Here is a 25,803-nt window from a genome sequence, read left to right on the forward strand (position 1 = left end):
TGAGGTTCTGAAGACCAGAGACTCAGAACTCCTTGCATCTCAATATCCTCCTGCTAGCCCATCTTAGCTGCTCAGCAAGAGGCTGAATCCCACTGACAGGTGAGCAAAGGAGACATGGCAGGCAAAGGAGGCTGGTCTGCCATTCAGGTCATGGTGCTCAATTACTACTGAAGTTTTCAGAATCAGTCTTCTCAGCTGTATTCTGCGCATCTTCCTGGGTAGAAGCTAATATACGAGGGCCTTACTGCAGTGTCTACAATCAACCTTGCAATGGTTTGGTGCTTGTCCTCTGAATTCCCATGTGCTAAAGGCTTGGTCCCAAGAGTGGTGAAATGGAGGCAGAGGGTGGAACCTGTGATCAGCAGGGCCTTGTGGACATGTGTGTGTGTGTGTGTGTGTGTGTACGCGTGAGCACGCACGCACGAGCGTGCGCAAGTAGTGTCTGTGTGTATCTGAGTCCTTAGAGCATGCCCTTGGAAGGGAGGGACTGTGAGACCTGTCTCCCTGCTTAAGCTGCTTCCTAAGATATGATATGGGCAGACTGCACTGACATGTGCTCCCCATCATTGTCATCTGATGCCCTCCCAGAGGCCCAAAGCAAGGGGGCTGCCTGATCCTGGATTGGAACCTCCAGAGCCATAATTCATGGAAAGTCAACCTTTTCTCATTATAAGTTATCTTGCCTATGATATTTTATCGATGTAATGAAAAGCTGACTCATGAAAAGCATAAGATAAAGAAGCATTCTGGGCTAGCACACTTGCTCTGTTTGGCCACGTGATGGCTTCTGCCATTGTATGCTATGGCTCAAAGGCCCTTACTAGATGGCCAGCGCCACGCTCATAGACTTCTTAGCCTCCAGAACCACGAGCTAAATAATTCTCTATTCTTTATATATTACCCAGTTGCCAGAATTTGCCACGCCCATGGAAAACATACTGCTCTGTCAACAGGATAAATCTACAATGATCTGTGCATTCCTTTATCTAGGCTTGTGTTTAATTAGCCACCTTTAAAAAAATGTGAGACTGGAATATTCTAGAACACAATGGAGTAAATTGCACCTGGTGTGGCAATTTCTTCTCTCATCAGAGCTAGAGTACAGAGCTGTCCTGACGTATGTAAGCTAGGTACTCTTGAGGCTGGGGAAAGAGCACCATGCAGAGCAAGAACATGCAGAACATGCAGAGCATGTTCCTGACCTGGCTGTCTTTCATTCCCTTTGGTGGCAACCAGTTAAAGAGAATTCATTCTGGCCACGTGTGGACAGATGACACAGCTGCCTGAAGTGACCATGCACTTCTACAGTAATAGGAATGATGCGTATTTGTGCTGTTCTCTGTGGTGCTCTGGGGTGCTGTGGCCTGTGTAGGTGCTTCCCGAAGAGGAATAGGACAGCAGGGACCATCGTCAGTGACACCCAGGCTTCTGGCATCAGGAGGAGAAGTCCTGCCATGACAGGGGCAGGCTGCTCACATGAGGAAGGAAAGCTCAGTGCCAGGAAGGAAGCAGATGAGGAAGCACCAGGGGGAAACATGCAATGGATGTTGCTTTAAATACCGCAGACATCCTTAGAGCCAGAAGACCTGTGTCAACGCCTCGTTTGACTTGGGGTAGCTGAAGCCAGGACTCTGGTGTTATTAACCCACCTGACTATTTTGCTAATAACTATGACAGGACCAAAAAGAAAAACAGGTTCAAAAGGCAAGGGAGAAGGGAGTCTCGCAAAAATGACCCCAAGACCTATGTGGATCCCCAAATACAATCTCAGGTACACATGAATGTAAGATGGGTGGATGTTAAGGCTATGTGTCTATGCATATGTAAGGGATCCCTTGCACACATGGATGTGATGGGCAGTAGGAATATAATACCTTCATATAAGGAATTCACCTATGAACATTTTGCAAGTCCCATCTTTACTCCATTACTCAGAACAATGATGAACTCAGTAAGGTGCTGAATCAAACTGATTAAATATAGAACATGAAATGCACACTTGTGAGTTTCTTTCCCCAGAAGGCTCAGAGTCAGGCCTGCCCTGAGCTCTTCCACTGACTGAGAAATAATGGACAGGGGCCCACTTTTATTATTCAAAAAATATGGCTTGTATTAAGGGAGGATGCTTTCCATTTAAAAGGAAGAATACTTAAAATCTTATTGTCACATACAGGCCTTCGATGTAATTATTAACCCCACGGTCTTGAAACAAAGCCTTGTTCTAAATGGGACATGGCCTTAAGCATCTAGATAGGTTTAGAATTGAAGAATCTGGAGACTCCAAGGAGCTGTGAGATCAACAGGAGCCAAGATGCCTAGAGCTGCCAAGCATTATAGGCACTTGTGAATAATTGAATGTTTTTAATGCATAGGTGTAATGTACATTGGCAGTCTCCACCTTGCAAATGGGTTATGTTTCCTCTACGTTTTCATTTCCTTTCTAGAATGTGTCATTGTATTTATTAGAAAAGTATATTTTTTGGTACACAATATGTATTTATCCATGAAAAGTACAATTATCACCCTACTATGGTTTAAAGCTATGTAGACTTGAAGTGCTCCATATTTTACATGAAAAATTGTAATGACTAGTAATTAATTAGAATAAAAGTATTTAAGCAACATTACTGAGGGTAATTAAATAATAATTTGAGATGGAAGCTAGATGTGGAAGCTCAAGCCTGTGATCTTAGCTACTTGGGAAGCAGAGATTGGGGTATTTTAGTTCAAGGCCAGTACAGGAATAAGAGTCCATGAGATTCAATCTCAACCAATGGCTGTGCATGGTGACATGTGCCTGTCATCCACAGTGGCTCAGGAAAGCACAAGTAGGAGTTTGGCAGTCCATGCTGGCTCAGTCACAAGGAGACCCTGTCTTGAAAACAGCAAAAGTCAAAAAGGGCTGAAGGCCTGGCTCAAGTGGCAGACTGCCTGATTGTAAGACAAGGCTCTGAGTTCAGTCCCCAGTACCACCAAAAAAATGAGATAAGGATATTAAAGTATACAAATATATATATATATATATATATATATATATATATATGCATGTGTTTGTGTGGCATCTAAAAGAGATTTGTGAAATTCTAAGCAGTTTTTTGTTGTTATTGTTGGTCATGGAGCTTGAACTCTGGGCGTGGGCCCTGTCCCCTCAGCTCTTCAGCTCAAGAGTAGAGTGCTCTACCACTTCAGACACAGTGCCATTTTTGGTTTTCTGGTGGTTAATTACAGATAAGGGTTTCATGGACTTTCCTGCCCAGGCTGGCTTTGAACCATGATCCTCAGATCTCAGCCTCATGAGTAGCTAGGATTACTTACAGGCATGAGCCACTGGCACTTGGCAAATTTTAAGCATTTTGTATATATGATACATTTATTTGAATTAGGGCAGAGAAGGGGAACAACAGAATGGTGAGACAAAGGACAATGGGGGGGGAACCAATGGAACAGTGGCATACACAAAACAATATGTTGGAAATGCTCTGTACAACTTGGGGGAGGGTTAGGGAGAGGGAAAGGAGGAGAAAAATGAGGGAAGGGATAACAAGTTTGACAAGAAATGTACATATTACCTTACTTATGTAACTGTAACCCCTCTATACATCACCTTGACAATAAAAAAGTCAACTAAAAATTAATAAAACAATGCATTACCAGATGCTACTATTTAAAATATAGGGTACCTATCTTGTCCAGTATTAGCAATACAATTACTGGATGTCTTAGGCCTTTCAATGGAATGAAATCAGGCAGACAGAAAACACGGAAAAGCCAGAAAAGTGGGTAAGTATAAAAAGTATCCATTGAAAGTAGTATATATGCACTTTCTGTAGGTATCAAGGTCATAAATTGGAATAAAGATGAGAGAGGAAGTCACAGAGTTGTATTTGATTTTAATTTAGAGAAGTGTTCAAGGCATAAAGAACAATTTATTCTACCATGGCCACAAGGTGGTGATATAGACCAAGAACAGTTTGGTTGCTGTTGGGTGGTGGTGGGGGATGGGGGGTGGGGGGCCGGAGGGTGTTTGTAACAGACAGCCATATGTGGGAGGAAGACATTTACAATTTGAAGGTATTGAGGTATAGGGAGAATGAAAGGGAGATAATAAGACTTTATGAACCCCTATGTAGACAAGATGTCTGTCAAAATGCGCATTATGTCTCAGAAAAGCTCCCAGTATCATTTATCATACATGTCTACATGCAGGATTTTTTGTGTTGTAAAGGTCTTACCAAAAATTCTATTTGAATGTTACAACAGGATTAAGCTTAAACCTCCCTCAGACTTCATGGGAAGATGTCTTAGAATGCCCTGTCTTTTTTAGTGTATTTGACTTAAGTCAACAATGTTACCTGTCATATCAAAATTCATATATTCCCCATCTGAATATCTTGTTTTAGATGGTATATGAAGACAGACAAATACTCACATGCACAGACATGTACATATGCATAGACACACATATAGAGATAAATATCAAATTATTATTTTAAATTTGAATCAAAGGAATATTAACAAGAGAAAATTTTCTATAGACTTCAATATCCTAGAATAGCCATCAATGTAGCTGTGAGAAAAAGTAAACTTAGACCCATCTGCTAAATCCTTTAAAAACTAAATTGTCTTTGATAACCATGATATCAGAAATCTGTCTTTATCTGTTATTGTTATCTCATATTTAGCTTATATTCATAATCATTACAATTTTTAAAAGCTGGAATGAATATATGGCTTAGTGGTAGAGCACTTGCCTTTGGCTCAACACCAGCACCACAAAAACAAAACTGAAAAAAAAAACACAAAACAAAACCCAACTATAATAAGCACAACTTCTTTTTCTGGGATGGCTTCAAAAAACAAGAGAATTTACTAACTAAAACAGGCTCTGAGGATTGAAATTCTAAGAATGGTAACCAACTTGTAACACTTAATACTTCTCTGTACATTTTAAAAATGGCATTCCCTGTTTAAAAAATACTATGTTAAAGTGGTTGCCCAAAATATATTTATGGCTTATAAGCTGTCAGTACTTAAAAAAGAAAAAAAACACAAAAATGAAATTGACATTTGCTTCTGGGTGAACAGCTCAGAGCAGAGAAGGCCTTGCCCACTCGTTCTTGTAGCAAGGCCTGGCTACAGAGGGGCCTGGAAGCCGGGGGAAGTTTCCTCCAATCTGAAATGAATACTCCATCACAAAAGGAGACCAGTGCAACTTTTTCTCCTGACCTATAAAACTGTCAAAATCATCTTGAGAACATCTTGGGTTGTTTGATGGTGACAGAGCGTATGTATCACAAAGGAGACAATGCCAACATCAATTACCACATGGGTCAGATCTGATTGGCTCTATTCTCACCCTTCTTTTTACTGTCACCCCACTCTCATTCTTCTTAGCGCATCTCCAAACCCTCCAAGCTTTACTTCTTTCTGGGGGTAACTGATGTTCCTAATGGTAGGTATTTAAAGAACATTTAATTTATCTCATTTTTTTCCTTTTTCAAATGTGAAGAATGGAGTTGATGTCAGAACATGCAATGCACAGTATCTATACGATGGTAACTAAGTATGAAATGAATACATGTGTCTGCTTTCTAGAAGCAAAGTATATACTTACGAGAGAAAGTTTGGGGAATTATTGCATGAAAATCCCTAAAGCCATCAGCCCCATATGTAACTGCAATAAAGAAGGCAAAAAGAAAGCAGGATTGTAATACCATGAAAGATACAGTATGAATTTAAATGACAGCATTATTTAAAGGAACATATTATTGCTTAAAACAATTGGTCAGCTCTGAATCTGCCATTGTTGAGCTTCATGTGGGGAAGAAAAAAGGCATCAATTTGTAGCAACAGAAAAGTTGTCTTTAACTGAAGGTCCTCACTCAGAGAGACCTGTGACCTTCAAGGATCTCAACTCAACTCTTCTATAGAAGCGTTGGGAGCCAGCTAGAATGTGCTCAATCTTGATCTCTTGGAGGCAGAAACTCAACATTTTCTGGAGTTATGAGAAGCCTTTCAGCAGGGTTGGTACAAGGTTTCAGCCGCATTACAATAGCCCATATCTAAACAAAAGCAATGCCCCCCTCCCACCGGTGGATGTATTACATGTATTCTTTGTTCACATCTGAGGATGTGTTTGTAGACAATTTGAGTATTTCCATGCAACACATTGAGGGGGGAGGGATTTGTTGCTTTCCCCTTACCTTCAAAAAGGGCTACCAATTTCTATGAATGGTACAATCACTACCACCTTCAATCTTCAAGTTCTTACTCTGGCATAGGCTGAGAGGCCAGTGTATATCTCAAGATATACATGCACATGTGAATACTTACATACCTGGTTTTCCCTCTGGGCGTCACATGGTTGTGACTGTCAGAGTTATGTGCCCACTAAACTTCTAACTTGAACACTTGGACCAAGTACAACCACTGAATTAGCACTGAAAAAGCAGTGAAATTTTGCCAAACTCATTTGACCACAGACCCTGTCCATGTAATGATTAATAAAACATTGGGTTAATGGGAAAACATAGTTTGGGGAGACACTGTTAAACTTGTTTCGTGGGTCAGTGGCTTAATTATCCTACTGTAATCCTGGCTCGGAATCTCTTCATTTTGTTCTTGATTGCCCGAATCTCATAGATAAAGTCAGCATCATGCACCTCATCAAACAGAGCGATTGTTAATTGGCTTGCTTAGAGAGGGATGAGTTTGATGGCTTGAAAACAGCCAAAAACATAGTGCATTTTTTTTGTCAGTCGTGGGGCTTGAACTCTGAACCTGAGCGTTAACCCTTAGCTCTTCAGCTCAAGTTGAGCACTCTACTACTTGAGCCAATGTGCCACTTCCGATTTTCTGAGTGGCTTACAGGAGATCAGAGTCTCGCAGACTTTCCTGACTGGGCTGGCTTTGAACCACGATCCTCAGATCTCAGCCTCCTGGGTAGCTAGGATTACAGGCATAAGCCACCAATGCCTGGCCGTAATGCAAATTTTTATCCTATCAATTGTCATTCCTGCTACATTGAGTTCCAAAACGTGTATATAAACTTTTCAGTTGTTCTGTATGATGGAGAAACTACTATCTTAGATTATAGGAGAAGAGGCAAATGTATTAAGCAGGAAAGGTTAATTTTTAAAGATGGGGACATTAGAGTAGGTAAAGTCACACAGAAGTCTCTATTTGGATGGCTCAATGCTGAGAGGCTGTGCTACTGGTTGATGCAGGTAGGACTTGCTTGGAAAGTGAACTTCCTGACATATTCCTTCAGTTATGCAGCCACAGCTCAGCCACCTGTGGCATGCATGCTCATGCACAGAACAGTGGGTAAACTGAGGAAGAAAGGAGCTAAGAGACTGGGGTGACAATTTGTTTGTCATTAAAAAGGATAGACTTGTTGCAGCTTGGCAACCAAACTATAAGATTTACAACATGCAATTTGTTTTATTTACTAATTGTCAGTCCTGGGCCTTGAACTTAGGGCCTGTGCACTGTCCCTGAGCTTATGTGCTCAAGTTTAGTGCTCTACCACCTTGAGCCATAGCTCCACTTCCACAACATGTAATGTTGTCCAAATAGTTTGCAGTGTGTTCATATTTGTCTAGAATAGACTGTTACCATGTATTACTAGACAAGACATGTTAGTGACTTTTCAAGACAATCTGTACTTTGCTTAGTGTAATTCAAATGAGCCTTAGTAGATCTGAAAGTTTGATTTTCTACAAATTACAAAAGCAAGTTTACAAACAAAATATACTTGTCATTATCAAGTTCTACTTGGTCACAACAAAGGTAAATAGAGAAGAATGCATTCTTGTTCACTACCATCCACATTTCCAAACACAAGGGTCCAGATAAAGTGGTATATAGTGTTCTTCCTGGACATGTTATGATGTAAATAGCAAAATTCAACTGAAGTCCAGTGTCTTTTGGTAGCTACTCATCATGAGCTTTATAAACACTAGGTGCTGGTGTTTATAAAGTATTTAATCTTGAAATCTCCTCCTTCCTTCCTTCCTTCCTTCCTTCCTTCCTTCCTTCCTTCCTTCCTTCTTTCCCTTTCTCTCTTTTTTATTTTTTTGTGCTAGTACTAGAGCTTGAACTCAGGGTCTGGGCACTGTCCTTTAGTTATTTTTACTTCAAAACTTGTGCTCTACCACTTGAGCCACATCTCCACTTTTGTTTATTTGGTGGTTAGCTGGAGATAAGAACCTCATGGACTTTCCTGCCTAGGCTACCTTTGAATTGTGAGCCTCAGATCTCAGACTCCTGAGTAGCTAGAAATACAGTCATAAACCAGTACCTAAGTTATTGTGTCATTGTCTTCCTCTTCCTCCTCCTCCTCCTCCTCCTCCTCCATCCTTCTCCTCCATATTCCTCTTGTCCCTCCTTTTTTCTTTTTCTTTTGGAAATCCCATCCCCCCAAATCCTAGCTATTGTTTTATAAAAGGGCACAGATAAAAAAAGATAAAATGTATTGAATTTTTTCCCTCAAATCTTCTAAAATTCATGAAATACCCTCTTCTTACCAAGAGTAAACTCAACTCATTTGCTAGGAATTTTTATTCCCAAATGTCTGGTGAACGTTGTCATATAAAATGTTGTGAATATCTCAGGTTCTGAATCCTTCTCAGACTGCCAAATTGACGAATGTACAGAACAAAGATGACATGCTCATAAACCATACTTTTCGGTTTGCATTTGGCTATGGGGATTGTTTTAAACTCCAGCTTGCTGCTCCTCATCAGGGAAAGACTGAAATGTTCCTGAGATTTTTCCTTTTTTTGTGTGTATGCAGCGACTTGAATTCAAGGCCTTGGTGCTGTCTCTTAGCTTTTTTGCTCAAGGCCAGCATTCTACCACTTGAGCCACAGATCTATTTCCAGCTTTTTAAAGGTTAATTGGAGATAAGAATCTCATAGACTTTTCTGCTTGGGCAGGCTTCGTACTATGACCCTCAGATCTCACCTTCTGTAGTAGCTAGGATTACAGGCATGAGCCACCAGCTCTGGCTTTGAGTGGCTTCTCAATGGTCTTTCCCAATAAGGCCAGGCCAGCGTGGCCCCAATAGCTATCATGTACTGGTTTCTTCTGTTTAGACTTCAAGGATCTTGTTGTGTAGGTTTTGGGTCCTGTATAACTCTGCAACCCACATGGCCTCAGTGTAGCGTTTTCTGTCCATTGGACATGCAAATTGGAAAAGACACCAGACCATAGCTCTAGGACAATAGTGAGATCCACCTGGACTCAGTCCTTATTGTGCCTTCTTCCCTGCAGTCCCCGGATGGGCAGCACATCTTTCTGAAAACTTGCCTGCATCCATCCAGCATCCTCACTTGATTCTCTACTGTTCACTTCCCTTGCTGTGCTCCAATCGTGTCACATCATATAACATCCATAAAGCCACCACCATCGCCAAGCCAAGTCCAGAGCACATCCTACTTCCTAACTGCACTTCCTGCCTATCATCTAGCAAGTGGGCTGGCAGGTATGTGCATCATGGGCTTTGGCTTGCAGGTTCCCTTCACTCTGTCTGCCCGCTGGAATAGCACAGTCAGCCACAATGCTACTCTTATCAGGCAAAATCTGACTTCCAGATTTCCTACTGGTCTGCAGTGTTACGATGACTGTCACAAGCCCTACGTCAAAATCCTTCCACAACTGGCAATCAATGTCAGCAAAGTATCGTATCTCTCAGCAGGTAATATTATTCAGAACAGCAAAGGCATGGACCTTAGGGGAAAATGCAAAAAATATAAACAACAATAAAACCTCATATACCGCCCTCTTGGTTGCAGATATGCTACAGTTTCCATCTTAGCTATACAAAGACTTACTGCTTAGCTAAATCTGAGCTGCAACTTGAAGTTACCCTTCTGGACCAAGCAGCTCTCTACATCCTGCATCAGGCTTAAGATCATTTCCTCCATTCAAACTTGGCTCAACTTCTGGTCCAGCTCCTCATGGATTCTGGCCTCATGGATGGCAGAGTCGGCAAGGCCTGTTTTAGGACACCTGTTTAGAAGTTGAGCCTCTCTCTTACTGTCTCGATCTAAGTCTCTCTGAGATAAACTCTCAGCTCAGGAAGTTAGTGTGGGCCCAGAGTACTGGTGCTCAGCTAGATACCATGACACACCAGCTCATTTCCCACAAGCTCTCTGGCATCACGGACAGGGCAGGCAGGTGCTTATCACCTGCCAGTGAATGAACAAGTTTCTCACTTTCTGAGGAAATCCATAGTAGTAGCTAGACATTTTCCAAAACCCACAGCCATTAAAGAAGTAACAGAAAGCATTTGATTTCTCACGGTGGAGATTAGAGTCATGATACATTTAGCCCATGTTAGTAACAGGGGAAAAATCATTCTTATTATTCTTGTAATCCAGTGTTGTACATTACTTGTCTGGACCAGCTCCTTGTTCAATCTGTCCTCTGGCTTCCTTTGGTCTGTGTCATACACATCCTGGATGTGCTTGAACCTGGATATTTGTAAGTTAGCAGGAGACAGTCATGGCCACAGCCTCACAGAAGGAAGAAGAGGCTGGCAGTGGTTCTTCTTCCAGTTAGAGTTGGAAGAAACTCTTTAACATTGAACTGTGCCTCCCACTAGCTAAGAAAATTGGTCAATTTGTTAATGCCTCAGTTTTATCATTCATCCAATGGGAATAATCCTACTTATTTGGAAAGATCTGTGTGAAAATCATGGTAATATCCATGAGCTCTCTGGTCTTTAGCAGACACCCCTGAGAAAATAGTGATTAGCTCTGTACTTAGTAGAAAGCCAATGCCTTATCATCTTGTCGAAGAGAATCCAGCATCTAGGGTATCAGCTACACCCATCTGCTACATTCCTCCAGTGTGAAGAGGGAGGGTGCTTTTGCAGTCTATGTAGGCAAAGGGGAAAAGGCAAAGACTTCAGAGAAAATGCTACTCACATGTTCCAATCCTGAGTGTAAGCATCTGCCCCCTTAGCACCGAAGGGACCACACTGAGAGCCTCACTAACCCTCAGGCGGACAGACGAAGGAGAGCTGAAATGGTGTTTTGTGGGACCTTGCCTGCAATGCTGGAAGCCCAAATGATATAGAGGAGGCAAGGAAGGATGCAGATAGCTTGCTGTTGGTAGAGCACGGTTGGGTCCGTCTGCCTGACTTTTTTTTCCCAGTGTTGAGAGGGAACCCAAAAGCTTGTGATGCTATACTAGTACTCTATCACTGAGCTCCATCCCCAGCCTCATTGTTGTTTATATTTTATTAACACGATTTTAAATTATCACAGTGAACAATCAGGCAAAAAGCAACCCAGGTAGCATGCTAAAATAGTGACTTTGTTGGAACTATACTCTTGCTGAAGGGATTACAGGAATGACACTAGGGTGGGTGCTCCTGTGGCCAGCAGAACTCTCTATGGTTCTCCTTCCAATCATTCAGGCCTTGGAAGGGAAGGCCAAAACAGTGCACACAGTACATGCTTGGGTTCCCTTGCCATGTGGAAAGGCACAGAAGGAAGACAGTAGGGAAGGGATGTGGGGTGAGGAGTTCGAGTATCACCAGAGCACCTGACATGCAGGACACAAAGTGAGAGGTGTCATCCAGTGCTGGGCATGTGAGGAGCTGGCATAACTATACTTAGGTACTAGTTATCATGGTCCTAGGGAAGCAGCAGGTGGGACTGTGGCTGCCAGTGCTGAAAGGCATTTGGCAAGGTAGGGACTGAAGATGTAAAGAAATAAATAGGTTGACCTGACTTCCTGAAACCTGGTTATAGAAGGTGCAGTGAACAAAACATCAGTGAGGGAAGTACCACCCCTCCCTTACCAATGAGAAAACACCAGCAGACAAAGACTGAGCAGTCTAACTTCCATTCTGTCATCTTTGTCCCTTCCCCATCAAGCGCAAAGGATGTCTGGGGGACTTGGCTCATCTCTAGGTACTGCCAACAGTCCCAGCCTTTCCCTCCTATCACCAACTCTGGCTCTGTTGTCAGCCCCAAAGATTCCAGAAGCCCAGGGCCCAGCTTCAGGGAGGCCAGAGATAAAGTAATCTCCTGCAGGACACACAGAGGGTGGGTCCTCTGCCGTCCCTCCCGTCCACAAGCCTAACGGGTCCCTGTCAGAATTCCAAGCACAGGGTGACTCAGCGAAGCAGGAGGGACAGGAAGGACATCTGAGATGTTGCCTAGCCATGAGGAGGCCCCGAGTTTATGGCCATAGGTAATCTCCTATGGCATGTACCTTCTGATGGCCCGTGATCTGTAGATAGCACTGCCAGGGGGCAGGGAAGCCTCATTACTGTCTTGATCATTTTTCTTTGTGCTCTTCCCAGGGAGCCAGTTTCTCAGGCTCTTTCTCAAGTAGTCAGCCCATGAGCAGTGAGGAACCAAAAGTACAAGATGGCTCAGAATATTTGTCACTGAGCTGGCTGTGTGGGAAGGGAAGTGAGCTTGGGAGCAGTGGCTGTGACTGTGGGTTGGGATGCACCTGACTGGTTTGGTGCACGAGTGTAAACAGGTGTGTGGGGACAGAAGTAGTCTCAGGTACATGTGCAGTGCATGCAATGGGTACATGCCTGCAGCACCCATTCTTCCTGCACTTGTAGTTACCAAGGTAGCTCAGTGAGACAGAGTAAGTGGCAGAGAGCTGATATTTGTAGTGGTCTTTCCTTTAAGGAGGACAGATTTGCAGACATGTAGACAGAGCCCAGTCATTTGGAACATCAGATTAGCTCCTTACCACTGAATGACCCATTCTCCAGAATTTCAGCTCTGGAGGAAGAAGGTTGCAGATGGTGTCCATGAGTCAAACTGGGACTCTACCATGCTAAGAAATGACAGTGAAATGCAAAGCTTCCTCCGTTTCTTAATAGTGACACACACAAATTTGATAGAAAGTTCTGGATAAGAAATGGTGGCTTGTGGCAGAAGTTGCTTTAGTGGAAGTAATACCTAATGTAAGACATTCTGAGACCTAAGGTAAAATGTGTGAAGGTTTTAAGCCCAACTAGTGTTCATTTATCACTAACGGGTAAATTCAGTTCCAAGGGCTGTATGTTTTATAGTTCTTCTCATAAGGAACTCTGAAAGCTTTTCTGTCACCCATATTTTCTTTCATTTTTCTCTTCTCTTCTTTCACTTCTGATCTCTCTTCCTCCATATTCTCTGAGGTACAGTACTGTGCTTCGCAAATGCTAGCCACATACTTTTTATTGACCATCATAGCCAAGAGTTATTAGTGAGCCCTGGATCTGCTGGAAATTGGTACAGACATGGATTTATAACATGAAGCACTGATGGCTCACTTCTGTAATCCAAGATGCTCAGGAAGCTGACAGTTGATGGTTCAAACCCAGCCTGGGTAGGAAAGCCTGTGACACTTTTATCTCCAGTTAACCAGAAAAAAAAGCTAGAAGTGGAGGTGTGGCTAGGGCTCAAGTGGTAGAGTAGCAGGCTTGAGTGAAAAAAACTAAGTAAGACTGTGAGGCCCTGAGTTCAAGTCCCAGTATTGGCACCAAAAAGGAAAAAAATAAGGGAGCCAGGCCTTCAAGAAATGTTGGCTGTTCTTCACCTGACCAGGCACCACCACCACTTTCTGAGCTCAGCTCAATACTCAGAAACCTCCAGCTTTCCTGGCACTTCTGTCAAAGTTTCACATCTCTTGGGAAAAACCTTCAAATGCCATGTTGCTTTTCCTAGTAGGCATCAGCTGTTTCTTAGGATTGGAGTGTCTCAGAAACTCCAGGCCGCCTTGTCAGCAGTACTTCTTTGAAATGAGTGAAGTCTTTTCTGATCAGCAACACCTTTATTGAGAATATCTGCAAATACTTAGATTAGATCATGCTTTCTTCCCAGTTAAAAAATCTCACAAGCATTAGTCTTGTGAGAGCCACTGAATCACTCAGCTGGAGGAATCTAAAGAGTTTTTCTGAGGAAAACAACAGTTACTTTTTAAATCCTTGCAGCAACCCTATCAGAAAATATCCATCCCTCAAAGAAATAAAACTCAGAGGACACTGACCTGTCCAAGGTCAGTATGCAAGGATTGTAGCCCAAATATATGGGATCCACAGCCCATTTCTTCCCTGGCTTACCCCTACTACTAAGTCCTGTCCTGAATTGACTTGTACAAACCTTCCCCTGCCAACATTAATTCGCTACACGAGGCTGTTTGAATAAAGTCACATTACATATCATTGCAGAAGCGATTTCTTCTCAGGTATTCTGTATGTTTGCATGGCAAGCCCTGGGGAAAATCACATCACCAAAGAGTCACAAAAGGAAAATCAGTCTTTGCCCCAGAGTGTTTACAGCCTAGCAGTATAGGCGAAAAGCATTCAAATTCACTACCAACAGCAGCACTGTGCAAATGCAAAAGAGTCCTAGGTTCTTAGGAGATGAGTGGTACGGAGGAAGGATTTTTAGGAGTCACACAGGCATACAGGCTAAGACAAACGGAGGTGTGGGGAAGGGTTCTCTGCCAGCTCAGAGTTGTGGGCAGTGTTCTGAGATTCAGGGAGGCTGGTTGGCTGGCACAATCTCAGAGGCCTCTACAAACTGACATGAAGTTCTCAGGCAACAGGAAGTGTGAGGTACCCAGTCAGCGGGTCACATAGTGGGAACAGATGAAAGGACATTGGTCTGGAGAACGGATAGAAAAGCCCGCAGGGAGGGACAGCCATTGAAACACCTCACAGACAGAAGCACGGAAGTTGGGAGCCTGTGGATGTTGGTTGGGATCGGGACAAGGTGCTAAAGCTGAGGGGCCCCAGCTCCCGAGGCAGAAGGCTGTGCCCCCACTGCCTTCCACCAGCAGGCATCACCTGCCTCCCCAAGTCATAGTGTCTTACAGGATCTCCAGCAAGCCAGAGAGACCCAAGCTTCCTGGGCCTGACTTCTCCATTCTGTCTTCTTCCTCCCTGTCAGCTATCCTGTCTCATCTAGATGCACCATCCCCAGAAGGCTGGGCCCACAGCTAGTGATTGTGACACTGCACTGGGCGTCACATTGTAACTGGGTTTCCACATCCTTCTGGCTGTATTGTAAGAGCTGAGAAGAGGAACAAAGGCAAATATTGAAATACAGGAATGTAGGAAAAGAGGAAGCTGCCCAAGACCCCAGCCCAACTGAAATGCGAAGAATTATGGAGAACTGACAGAAAAGGAAGTAAGAACAAGGAATTGTACTTGGCAGCTTAGCACAGAGCATGTGCACACACACACACATACACAAACACATACACACAGACATGCATATGCACACATAGCCATACTCACTGGCACACAGTATTCAATCACACAATGACACATACAGATACATATACTCACAAGATAGATGCACAGTTCTACATAACCACACATACCTGAACCCATACAGCTGCTGATATACACACACACAGGCACACAGACACACAAGCAAACAGAGATACATATGTTTTTTCACTCACATACATAGACACATACACATGTCAAGACAAGGCATTTCTTAGGACTGGAGAGATGGAAGAGAATGATGTAAGGGGTGATATCGATTGAGATGTAGTATAGTCACAAATGGACATGTTGAATTGAAACAAAAGTTATCAAAAATTATCAAAAAATAAAACATCAAAACAAAACAAAAAAAAATAAAACATCAAAAAGGAGAGGCATTGCTCATTCAGACATGCACAGATATACAGGTACCCATATAGACATGTGTAACACACACACACACACATTTTCCTTGCACCTAAAACAAACTTTTAAAATGAGAGTTTGAGTTCCTAGCTTCAGAAGAAGAGCAGCATTTGCAATGTGGTCCAGCTGGCAGCCATGATCTTAGTGATCTTGCATACCTGATCCTGCTGGGGAATGGATCCTAAAAACCCAGAATTCAATTCTAGGAGGACCCTCTGGTCTTTTTCTCATATACTTAACAAACCCGAGTAAAACTACAGTAAAAAATTCCTTACATATAATCAAGAATTTAATTTAAGGCCCAAGGCAGCATAAGATGGAACAAAGCACATTTAGGGAAGATACATATTTAGGGGCCTCTAAAAGTCATTTTTTTTCCAAAAAGGAGGAGAACAGGCAAGGAGAGAAAAATCTAAAAAATGAGAACAAAATAGTGAATGAACCCGTTTGCCCTTGGCATCTCTGTTGGTGGAGATAACGAGAACTGAGTTCTGGGTGAAAGGCAGCCCCATGGGGGAAAGTGGAGGCTGTTGAGACAAAAGTCCTTATCTAGTTCTTTCACAGGAGTCTGGCCTGAGCAGGCTGGGCCCACCAGGAGTCCTACCGTAGAGCCCAATACAGCTGCAAAGTTCCCTTAGCAGCAGCACAAAGGTTAAAGTCCAAGAGAAATATCAGCTGCTCCAATTGGACATTACAGATATCTGCTAAGACTCCTTTGAACTGCAACGGTACCTTCTGAGCATTGTTTCTTTCCATTTATTTAATTTTTTTTGTAGCAATGAATCTAAAATAAGAGTGATAAGAGTCAGAAAGATATGGATAGACACTTCAACCATAGCCCCTCGGCTCACTGCCCAATGTGCTGTCTTCAGTTGGTGTCTGGTCCTATACAGGGCACCCACTGGGTGGGGAAGGACATTCCTGGGCTCACTTGTGCCTGTGTACCACTTACACATGATCCTTCCCTCTGGCACTCTGCCCTTCACCAGATCTTTAAAGAGGATTTGCAGTACACAATACAGTTGCCTTCCTACCTGTATGAGATCGGGGAGGAGGGTGGAATCTAGTCCCTGTAAAATGGATGATCTGGTTTTAAGATGACTTGATTAATTCTGATAGACAGAGAGGGAGGCTCAGGGCCCATTGCCTCCAGATTTTTTTGGAAACTTAACATATACCCTTCTTCACCCTCCTGGGAAGAAGTTCTGATTGGCATTTCAGTCAGCCATACATTGTTCTTACTCTTCATGACATTTTTGATCTTGAGGGATAAGGCTACAGCTAGCCATGCTAGAAAGAAAAAAAAAACCCAGTAGAAATTCTAGAGAAGAGGGTGAAAGGTCTGTGTACCTAAAAATTTATTTCATTTTTCTCCCTTCAGTTTTGACAAATAAGTTTCTCATCTTCATTCCCTTGCTTTTGTTGTTGTTGTTCTATTTCAAAGAAATACATGGTACAAAAACCATGGTTGAGGTTGCTGTGTTCCTCTGCTTTTCTGACACTTCTCTGACCATGTTCAGAAGGGAGGGACCTGGTGCTGACACTCCAATCCTATCTCTGGCTTTCTGCTCTGGGCCCTTTAGGCTGTGATAGGTGCAGCAACAAATGGGAGGAAGCTAATCTCCACTATGCCACCCTGGACAGCAAGGCTTCTTCATGACAAACAGAGGCCCAGAAGGATCAGATGCCGGCTCATCCATCCATAACAATGACTGCTGGACAGCTCTGTACTGGTTCTTTCTTCTTCCTTTTCCTTAATTCCCCTGGCTATCTTTCCAGTGGACCAGCTGCTCATGGCCCTAGATTCAACTAGAAGAACCCCTGATTCCTTCTATGCCAAGGAAAACTGCTGGAAGACTCACCTCAAATACACATGGCAAACATGGGATTCAAAGTCCAAGTGACAGAAGCCACAAATGGTGCCTTTCTTCCTTCTCTGCATACTTTTAATGACCTGGTTCTGGGGCCAGGCTAGGTCCCAGCATGACAGGGTCCCCTTCTGAGTCACAGAGGTGCTCATAGTGTGGAGGGTCTGGGACAATAGTGTTTGTCTGGAAAAAGACAGGCCTGAGGTCCTGAGGAAAGTAGTAATTAGGATACTGACACTTTAAAACAAATGGAGGCATAGTAACTCATTAGTAAATTTAGATTCATAGAAGAGATTCCTTAAGCAAAGACAGCACAACTGGAAAATTGTCTTGGAGCAAAAGCCACACCCTCTAAACTCTTGGTCATCAGCTGGTCATTCACTATCTCTAGAGCCCACAAGACCATCTGAGCTCATCTTGGAGGACTCACAATTGTGGCCTGGATGTTATTGTCTGTATCACCCAATGCCTTCATTTGTATTATCTAAATGTCTACCTGTATAGCCCGGATGTTCACTTGTATCAACGACAGTCCTAAGTCATATAGATGACTTATGTCACCTGCACGTTCTCATCTGGGTCACTCGGATGTACTCATCTGGGTCACACAGATGTTCTTATCACCTGGATGTCCTTACCTGGGCTATGTGGGACCAACTGACCTGTGTCACCAGATGCCTGGCCTAGATGGTTAACATGCTATAACATGGAATGGAAGAGAAGGGGACAATTCTTTTTCTGCTCTTTTACTATAGAAATAAAGGGTGCAGAGGTGGCCAGAGGGTATCTTTAGGCTCTAGACAACAGGCCTATTTGGGGATACATGGTAGCCTGGGAAGAATGCAGAGACTAAAACAGCTCATCAGGGCAGAAATGCTGGCTGAAAGAATGGAGGAGACAGAAGGGCAGGTTTTTCCTTGAGCACTTTTTGCTTCATTTTAATTAACTTTTTTATATCAATATGGGGCTTAAATTCAGGACTTCAAGCTCTTGCTTGGCTTTTTTGCTTAAAGCTTGTATTCTACCACTTGAGCTGAACCTCCACTTCTACTTTTTTGTTGGTTAATTGGAGATAAGAGTCTTTCAGAGAACTGGGTGAAGGTGGCTCATGCCTGTAATCCTAGCTTCTCAGGAGGCTGAGATCTGAGGATCATGGTTCAAAACCAGCCCAGACAGGAAAGTCCGAGAGACTTTTTACAAAACCAGAAATGACACTGTGGCTCAAGCAGTAGAGTGCTCACCTTGAACTGAAGAGTGCAGGGACAGCGCCCAAGCCCAGAGTTCAAGCCTTATAACTGACCAAAAAATGTCTCTCAGATCTGTCTAACTCAGATGGCTTTGAACCATGATCCTTAGATCTCAGCCTCCTGAGTAGCTAGGATTACAGACATGAGCTACCAGTGCCCAGGATGGCCCCATTTTCAAACACTAAATTTGAAATTCCTATTGTTGAGAAGATCAGCAGGCTCAAAGAGCAACTACTTCTCTCCTCCCACAGGCATTATTCGTATTCAGAAATTAGGTATGTCCATCTACATCAATCAGAGACAAGAGGTCCACAGTGAGAGACTAGAAGTGACCTCTGAGCCAAAGACCAAAGAGAAGCAAAAACAACTGAGCTACAATTCATGTGTTGACCATGACCATTGCTTTATACACAGGAATTAGAAAACACACACACACACACACACACACACACACACACACACACACACACACACAAACCAAAACCTAGTCAGACTCACGCCTGTAATCCTAGCTACTCAAGAGGCTGAGGGCTGAGGATTGCTGTTCAAAGGCAGCCTGCACAGGAAAGTCCATGAGTCTTATCCCAATAAATTTAAGAAAGCTGGAAGTGGTGCTATGGCTCAAGTGGTAGAATGCCAGCCTTGAGCAAAAGAAGCTTAGGAACAGTGCCAAAAGGCTCAGAGTTCAAGCCCCAGGACCAGGGGGGGGGGGAAAAGAACCCTGACTAAATGGTTCTTTTTTTAAAAAAAATCATAAACATCTGCAAGTTCCAAAGCAGAGGAAGAGAATATAATACCCAGATTAGGGAATTGAACAACATGATCATTCATTGTACATCTCTGAACTGCCTGGGCAAAATGACTTTTTCCTCAATGAACTGTATAACCTATGGGATCACAAATGCAAGTTGCTTTCTGTCTCAAGATGACTCCACATTTGAAATGTGGCCTGCTGTGGAAACTCTAACATTAGCACTCCTCCATGGGAGGCAAGAGAAATGTCTGTGAAAGGAATGAAGAAATGAATGGAAGAAGGACAGGAATGGAGCTAAATGGCAGGCCACTTCCTTGGCAGCTAGCATGTGCCAGACCCTGTGCTTGATTTTTTTTTAACTCAGAAAATGAAAGAATTGGTGATTGTGTATACAAAGTGTGTACCTAATAATGTTCTCCTTGTAATACCTCAGTTAAACTTAAAGTATTTTCAGGGTAGTCTTTTAAAGGGCTAGGGTAATGTAGCAGGGACCACCAAAACTGTAACTCATGCAAAAGAAAAATGTCTGAAGAATCTTCGAGGAGGGCTTCAGTAGGTTCAGGGAAGAAAATTTAGTTTTGAAAAATATATCCTCCTCCAAAAGCTAGATTAAAGAGATGACTGAGGTGACCTATGGTTATAAGGACTTGAGTGCTGGACTTGGTACAGTGCCAAAGTCACAGAGGCTTGTAGAATCTTCTCCTGCAACAGAAGGCTCACTGGCCAGCCAACTGAGCCATTTCAGACATGCCTGAGACACTGATCTTTGCCTCAAAGATCCTCTTCTGCACAAAGATAATTACAAATATGATTGTAACTGTGCATAAAGGGTATGAATTGCAGGTGAGGGCAAAGGAGTTTGATGTTGACCGCTTCCAGGGTTCTGCTGCTGGGAAAGTAGATATGGAGGAAACGCAGAATATTCTGAGATTAAAAACAGGAAATGGGTGAATTCAGTGCCCCTTCTGGGAAATGATGAAATAAAATGTTTCAACCTTCAGGTGTAATCATGCAAAGCTTCGTTTATCAAGGTTATTAAGCCATAGGGCTTCTCATCAAGATAAAAAAAACACAATTTTAAGCTTAAAAACTCTACTAGTACAATGGTTCCATCCCACTCTCCAATATCAGAAGGCTATCATGTTTAAATCTATACTCCATTCTCCAGGTCATAAAGCCAACACAAATGAAGAGGCAGCATCTAATGAACAATTGATGTGGCCAATGTTTTGGTGATCTAAAGCCAGAATTGACAAAGTTCATAGTGACTTGACTTGCACTGTTATTTAGCGATGCTAACCCCTGAATTGAATTCAGCCAGTGGAGTTACTGTGCCAAGACAAAACCCTCTCTGCTAAAAATGCAACACATATTTACAAAGTTTAAATTGGCAAAAGAGCTGAACAAAAGGATACTCAGGTTGCTTGGATCCTTGAGCCTGGGCTCAGATGCCTGTGACACCAACTGCAACTTATTCTCTAACACCCAACGTAAGAAGATTAAGTGGTACCCAGCGCCCATTCCTCTAGTAGTTCCCTTTCACACATTGACATGCATGGCAGTTGTACAAATCTCACCAAAGATCTAACTTTATGACTAACCAATGCAAATGAGAGGTAATGAAAGGACAGAAATGATGGGAAGTTTAACAGCATAAATATTTTCACACTTCAGTGACACCTTTTTAACTGCCAGCAACAACACAGAGTTGTCTATGTGCAAGTTTAGTGTTTCTTGGCAGTATAAGTGATCATTACCCAATTTACTTTTCTACCTGTGTTTGTATCCTGCTTGCTGGATTGCTGCAAAGCCCCTGCAAGCACACTTATATTCAGAATTGGGTGGGTGGAGGAGCTGACCTTAGTTAAGAAATACTACATGTTTAGTGCATTAAATTGCCAGATAAGCCTTGCAAATGAGACCAAGATTTGACTTGCACTATGAAAGCCCAAAGTGGGTGGGAATAGAGGTGAGGAGGGCGATTGGCATGTCTCCTTGAGAAGACAGCCAGGGAGCAAACACCTCCAAAAGGCAATGTATAAAAACCTTTGGGGCCCTTCACTAGGGCATACATCCCAATATTTTAGAGCAAGTCCTCCGAGATAAAACATGAGAACACACAGCTACCCAGAACCAGTCAGCTACTCTAAGTTACACAGTGGCTGATAGTGGTCATTGGGATTCCAATTATGGCTTCACTCAAGAGTTTACCCATGGGTTGCCCCATCCACACTGCATGGTATTTCCCACGTCCTCCTGTCTCTGTTCAGACCCCTCTACTGACTGGTATATCACCTTATGTTTCTCCTCTGGATTTTTGTACCTAATTCTGACTTTTTTAATCCTATAATTTTCTGTGTGAATTTATAAAATAAGTCAGATAAGCAGTTCAGAGTCTTAAGTGAGCTTTTGTAGGGAGGGTCTCAAATTTATATCTCAAGTTTATTTCTCCATGGGGAAGAACAGTTGTAGGGGTGATGTGATGTTGATCAAGATATACTGTAGTTATAAATTGATGCGTTGGACTAAAACTCCTTTGCCCAATTACTTAAAGAAAATTTAAAAAAAACGTTTCTCTAGGTATAAAAACTATAACTTTACTCCATTGGGAATAATAGCTATGATGGAGAGTCAATGCATGGGTGGAATTCTCACCCCAAATGATTCTTTGTTTGAACCATTCTTTATTGTTTTTACCATAAAAGGTCACAGCAGGAGTAGCTTGTGGAGGAGAACTGACACTGTGGACAAGCTTCTGCTAGTGTGCGTGTTTGTGTGTGTTTGTGTGCACGTGTGTGTGTGCACATGGGCGCATGCAAGCCATTCCTGGGGCTTAAACTCAAGCCCTGGTACTTTCATTGAACTTTTGTGTTCAAGGCAAGTGTTCTACCACTTGAGCCACAGCTCTCCTTCTGGCATCTTTAGTAGCTAATATTGGAATCCCACAGAATTGCTGCCCAGCTGGCTTTGACTCATGAGCTTCAGATCTTAGCCTCCTGAGTAGCTAGAATTACAGGTGTGAGCCACCAGCAGTCAGCAAGCCTCTGCTGTTTATTTTTATTTTTTTATTGCCAACATGATGTACAGATGGGTTTCAGTTACATAAGTAAGGTAATGAATACATTTCTTATCAATCTTGTTACCCCTTCCCTCAATTTTCTCCTACTTTCCCTCCCTCCTCTGCTGTTTTTGAAGGCATAGAACATATTTTATTATCTTCTAAAATAAAGCTAGACAGGCCTCATCAGAACAATTTCTCTCCTTGAGGGTCATTATACCTCCACTGCTGCATTTTGAACTGTCTGCCTTTTCAGAACAACTGAGGCCATGTCTTACTCATTCTCTTTATTTCTCAATATACAGCCAGCAAATATCTCATGAATGAAACTGGATACTAGATACCTTGGGGCTCAGTATGTCATTCAGCCAAGGTTCTTCTGATGACAATGAAGGTCATAAATACCCAGGCTTACAGTGAAGAGTGAAAACAAGGAGTTCAGAAAACTTGGGTAAATTCATGCTATGTGATTTGAAGATGAGTTAATCAAATTCTTTAATTCTGTGAAAACACATGACCAAACACACGATGAAGCAGGAGATCCAACAACTCTACAGAGAAAGTCCTGTTTTTAGGTTGTTGCAGGGTGTTAGTATATGCTAGGAATATGCGAAAAGTGGCACTGAACCATGCCAAGAGATGAACTTTTCCTAAGCCTTTTTATGCACGATCTTGGTACACTTTGTTAAATGAGTGTATATGGTCACTACATAAAGCTAAAATCACTTATTGAAATGGTTTCATCCTATTTCTGGATCTGTTTTGTTTGTTTTCTCCATGTCTAGCTTTAAAGGTGTGGCTGATTACAACTACATCTGAGATCATGGCTCATTCATGGCCTAGTGCATTCATTCATAAAACAAAATGGCATCCAGCCTGATTTTTTTTTTTTTTAAGTTAGGCTGTGGATGTGATGTTCACTGCCTCAAAACCACAGTGCTCCTGTTCTAATCTTGATACCATAGTGATGAGGGAGCAGAGTTTTAAAGAGATGATTTACCTCAAAGAATGTGTCTACAATAACCATTTCTCAATGCACATATCCTACTCATCCTTATGCGGTGAGAATTTTGCAAATGGTTCCTTTAATGAAATCACTAATCAGAAAATCTTCTTCTCCTCATTTTGCTGGGATTCACCTGGGTTCTGGAAAAGTCAGACATGGTTATTTCCAGAGGCAGCAATTTAAGTCTTCAAAGAATTTATTTCTCTACAAATTTAAACAATGAATTTCTTCCACTTGTAACAATTGTGGACACATGGATGATGGACAGGAAGTCAAATAAGGGAATGCTCTTGGAAATGCTTGGGATTTTCATCATTCTTCCTAAATAAAGGACATACTTATGCTTTTATTGTAGTCAAATGTCCCTTTCTTGTATGGACCTTGGAATATGGTCTTCCATATTCCTGAATATGGAAGACGATATTCCTGGACTGAAGATTAGGTAGGAGAAAGAGCAAATGGCTTTCTGATGTGAGAGTTGCACAAACAATCACAAAGGCAGCCATCCACATACTAGTATTATAAAAGCATACTTTCTACCTGTTTTCCTTTTCCCAGAAACTTAATAAAAAATCATTCTGTGTTTATACTATACCACCTGACCTCAAATGATTCACTGAGCCATGTAAGACAACTCGAAATATAAATTTTTGACTAGTATTCTGGAAATTTTGGATTTCAGGAGAGAGTTGCTTTGCTTAATGCAAATACAAATTAAATCAATTAAAAATGTGATAGTCAAGGGAAAATGCGGACAAGAATTCAATGTATGTCCTACAAAATGAAGTAGGGGAGGGCTAGCTGAGAAAGTTGGAAGGAGTGACATTGATCAAGATATATTGCATTCTTAAACGGCTTTGTTAAATGGAAACTCTTGTACAACTACTTAAAGATAATCTGAAAAAAAAAACACACTAGGTTCATGGGAGTGGGGAAGAATGGATGGGAAGTTTCTATGGATGAAGTATTTCTATCAGGACAGTGGCCTGATTTTCTTTTTTTATTTAAGTCCATGGTGTGAATTCATTCCCTTTTAGAAACTTGCAACGACTTAGTTTTCAATGGTTTTGAAAGTATAGCGTTAGCTGAGTACCATAGCATAAACTTGTAATCCTCCCAACGTGAAAGGCAGAAATCAAGTAGGAATATGTCAGCCCAGGTTGGCTCAGGCACAAATGGAGAACCCCTACCTTGAAATCAAAGCAAAAAGTAGCTGGTAGAGAATCTGCCTTGAAGGGCAAGGCTCTAAGTTCAAATCCTAGTACTGTAGAAAAACAAGTGTGGCTTTCACCTTAAGCTGATCCAATGAGTCACAGTTCCCTGCTGACTTTTTGTTAGTTAACTGATAATAAGAGTGCCATGAACGTTCCTTCTCAGGCTGGCTTTGAACTGAGATCCTCAGATCTCAGCTTCCTGAGTAGCTAGGATTACAGGTGTGAGCTAGTGGTGTCTGGCCTGTAATTACATGTTTAGGTCCTAGGTGGTCACAGACTAGAAGCAGTGAATTTCATGGGAATATACAGATCATGGTGGCATGTCACTCCATATGCCAACCATGAAGTCCTCCTTCACTCTGTATTCTCTGTCTAGGCCTAGCTTCCAGTTTCTAGAAGGGACTTTGGTACACTGAAAAACGCTATGGCAGAGCAAGAACAGTGAGAACTTTCCTGGCTGGGCAGGAAAGTCTGTGAGAGTCTTATAAACTACCAAAAAAAACACAAAAAACTGGAAGTGGGGCTGTGGCTCCACTTAGCCTTGAACTAAAGATGCTCAGAGACAGTGGGCAGGTTCTGTGATTAAGCTTCAGGACTGATGCAAAAAGGAAACAAAGAAGGAAAGAATGGAGGGAGGAAGGAAAACAAAGGAAGAAAGAAAGAAAGGAGAGAGGGAGGGAGGGAAAAAGGAGGGAAGGGAGGAAAGAAGGGGAGAGAAATGGAAGAAAGATAAAGAAAGAAGGGAAAGATGGAAGGAAGAAAGGAAGGGGAAAGAAAGAAAAGAAAGAAAAGAAAAGAAGAACGTGAGGGAGGAAGGTTTGATGGGGAGGAAGGTTGGAAGAGAAAGAAGGAAGGAAGGAAGGGAAGTGGGATGGAGAGAAAAGGGAGGAATGAAGTAAAGAAGGAAGACAAGGAGGGTAGAAAGGAGAGAAAGAAAGAAAGGAAAGAGGAAGGAATAGAGAGAGGGAGGGTTAAGTAAAAAGGAAGGA

The 25,803-nt window shown here is 42.3% G+C and overlaps 1 protein-coding gene across 10 annotated transcripts in view; it reads right to left on the reverse strand.

The window, feature by feature from the left end:
• The window catches only part of Ikzf1 (IKAROS family zinc finger 1 (Ikaros)), a 99,500-nt gene that overhangs the window by 30,010 nt on the left and 43,687 nt on the right, over window positions 1-25,803 (reverse strand). For 6 of the 10 annotated variants that reach the window (XM_013024447.1, XM_013024446.1, XM_013024443.1 and 3 more), the window contains one exon: window positions 5,615-5,674. The exons of the other annotated variants lie outside the window; for them this stretch is intronic. In XM_013024447.1, coding sequence (XP_012879901.1) covers window positions 5,615-5,674 — 60 coding nt within the window. The remainder of the gene's footprint in view (window positions 1-5,614; window positions 5,675-25,803) is intronic. 10 annotated transcript variants of the gene reach the window in all.

Source organism: Dipodomys ordii, unplaced genomic scaffold (genome assembly GCF_000151885.1).
Source record: "Dipodomys ordii isolate 6190 unplaced genomic scaffold, Dord_2.0 Scaffold76, whole genome shotgun sequence".
Lineage (NCBI taxonomy): Eukaryota > Metazoa > Chordata > Mammalia > Rodentia > Heteromyidae > Dipodomys > Dipodomys ordii.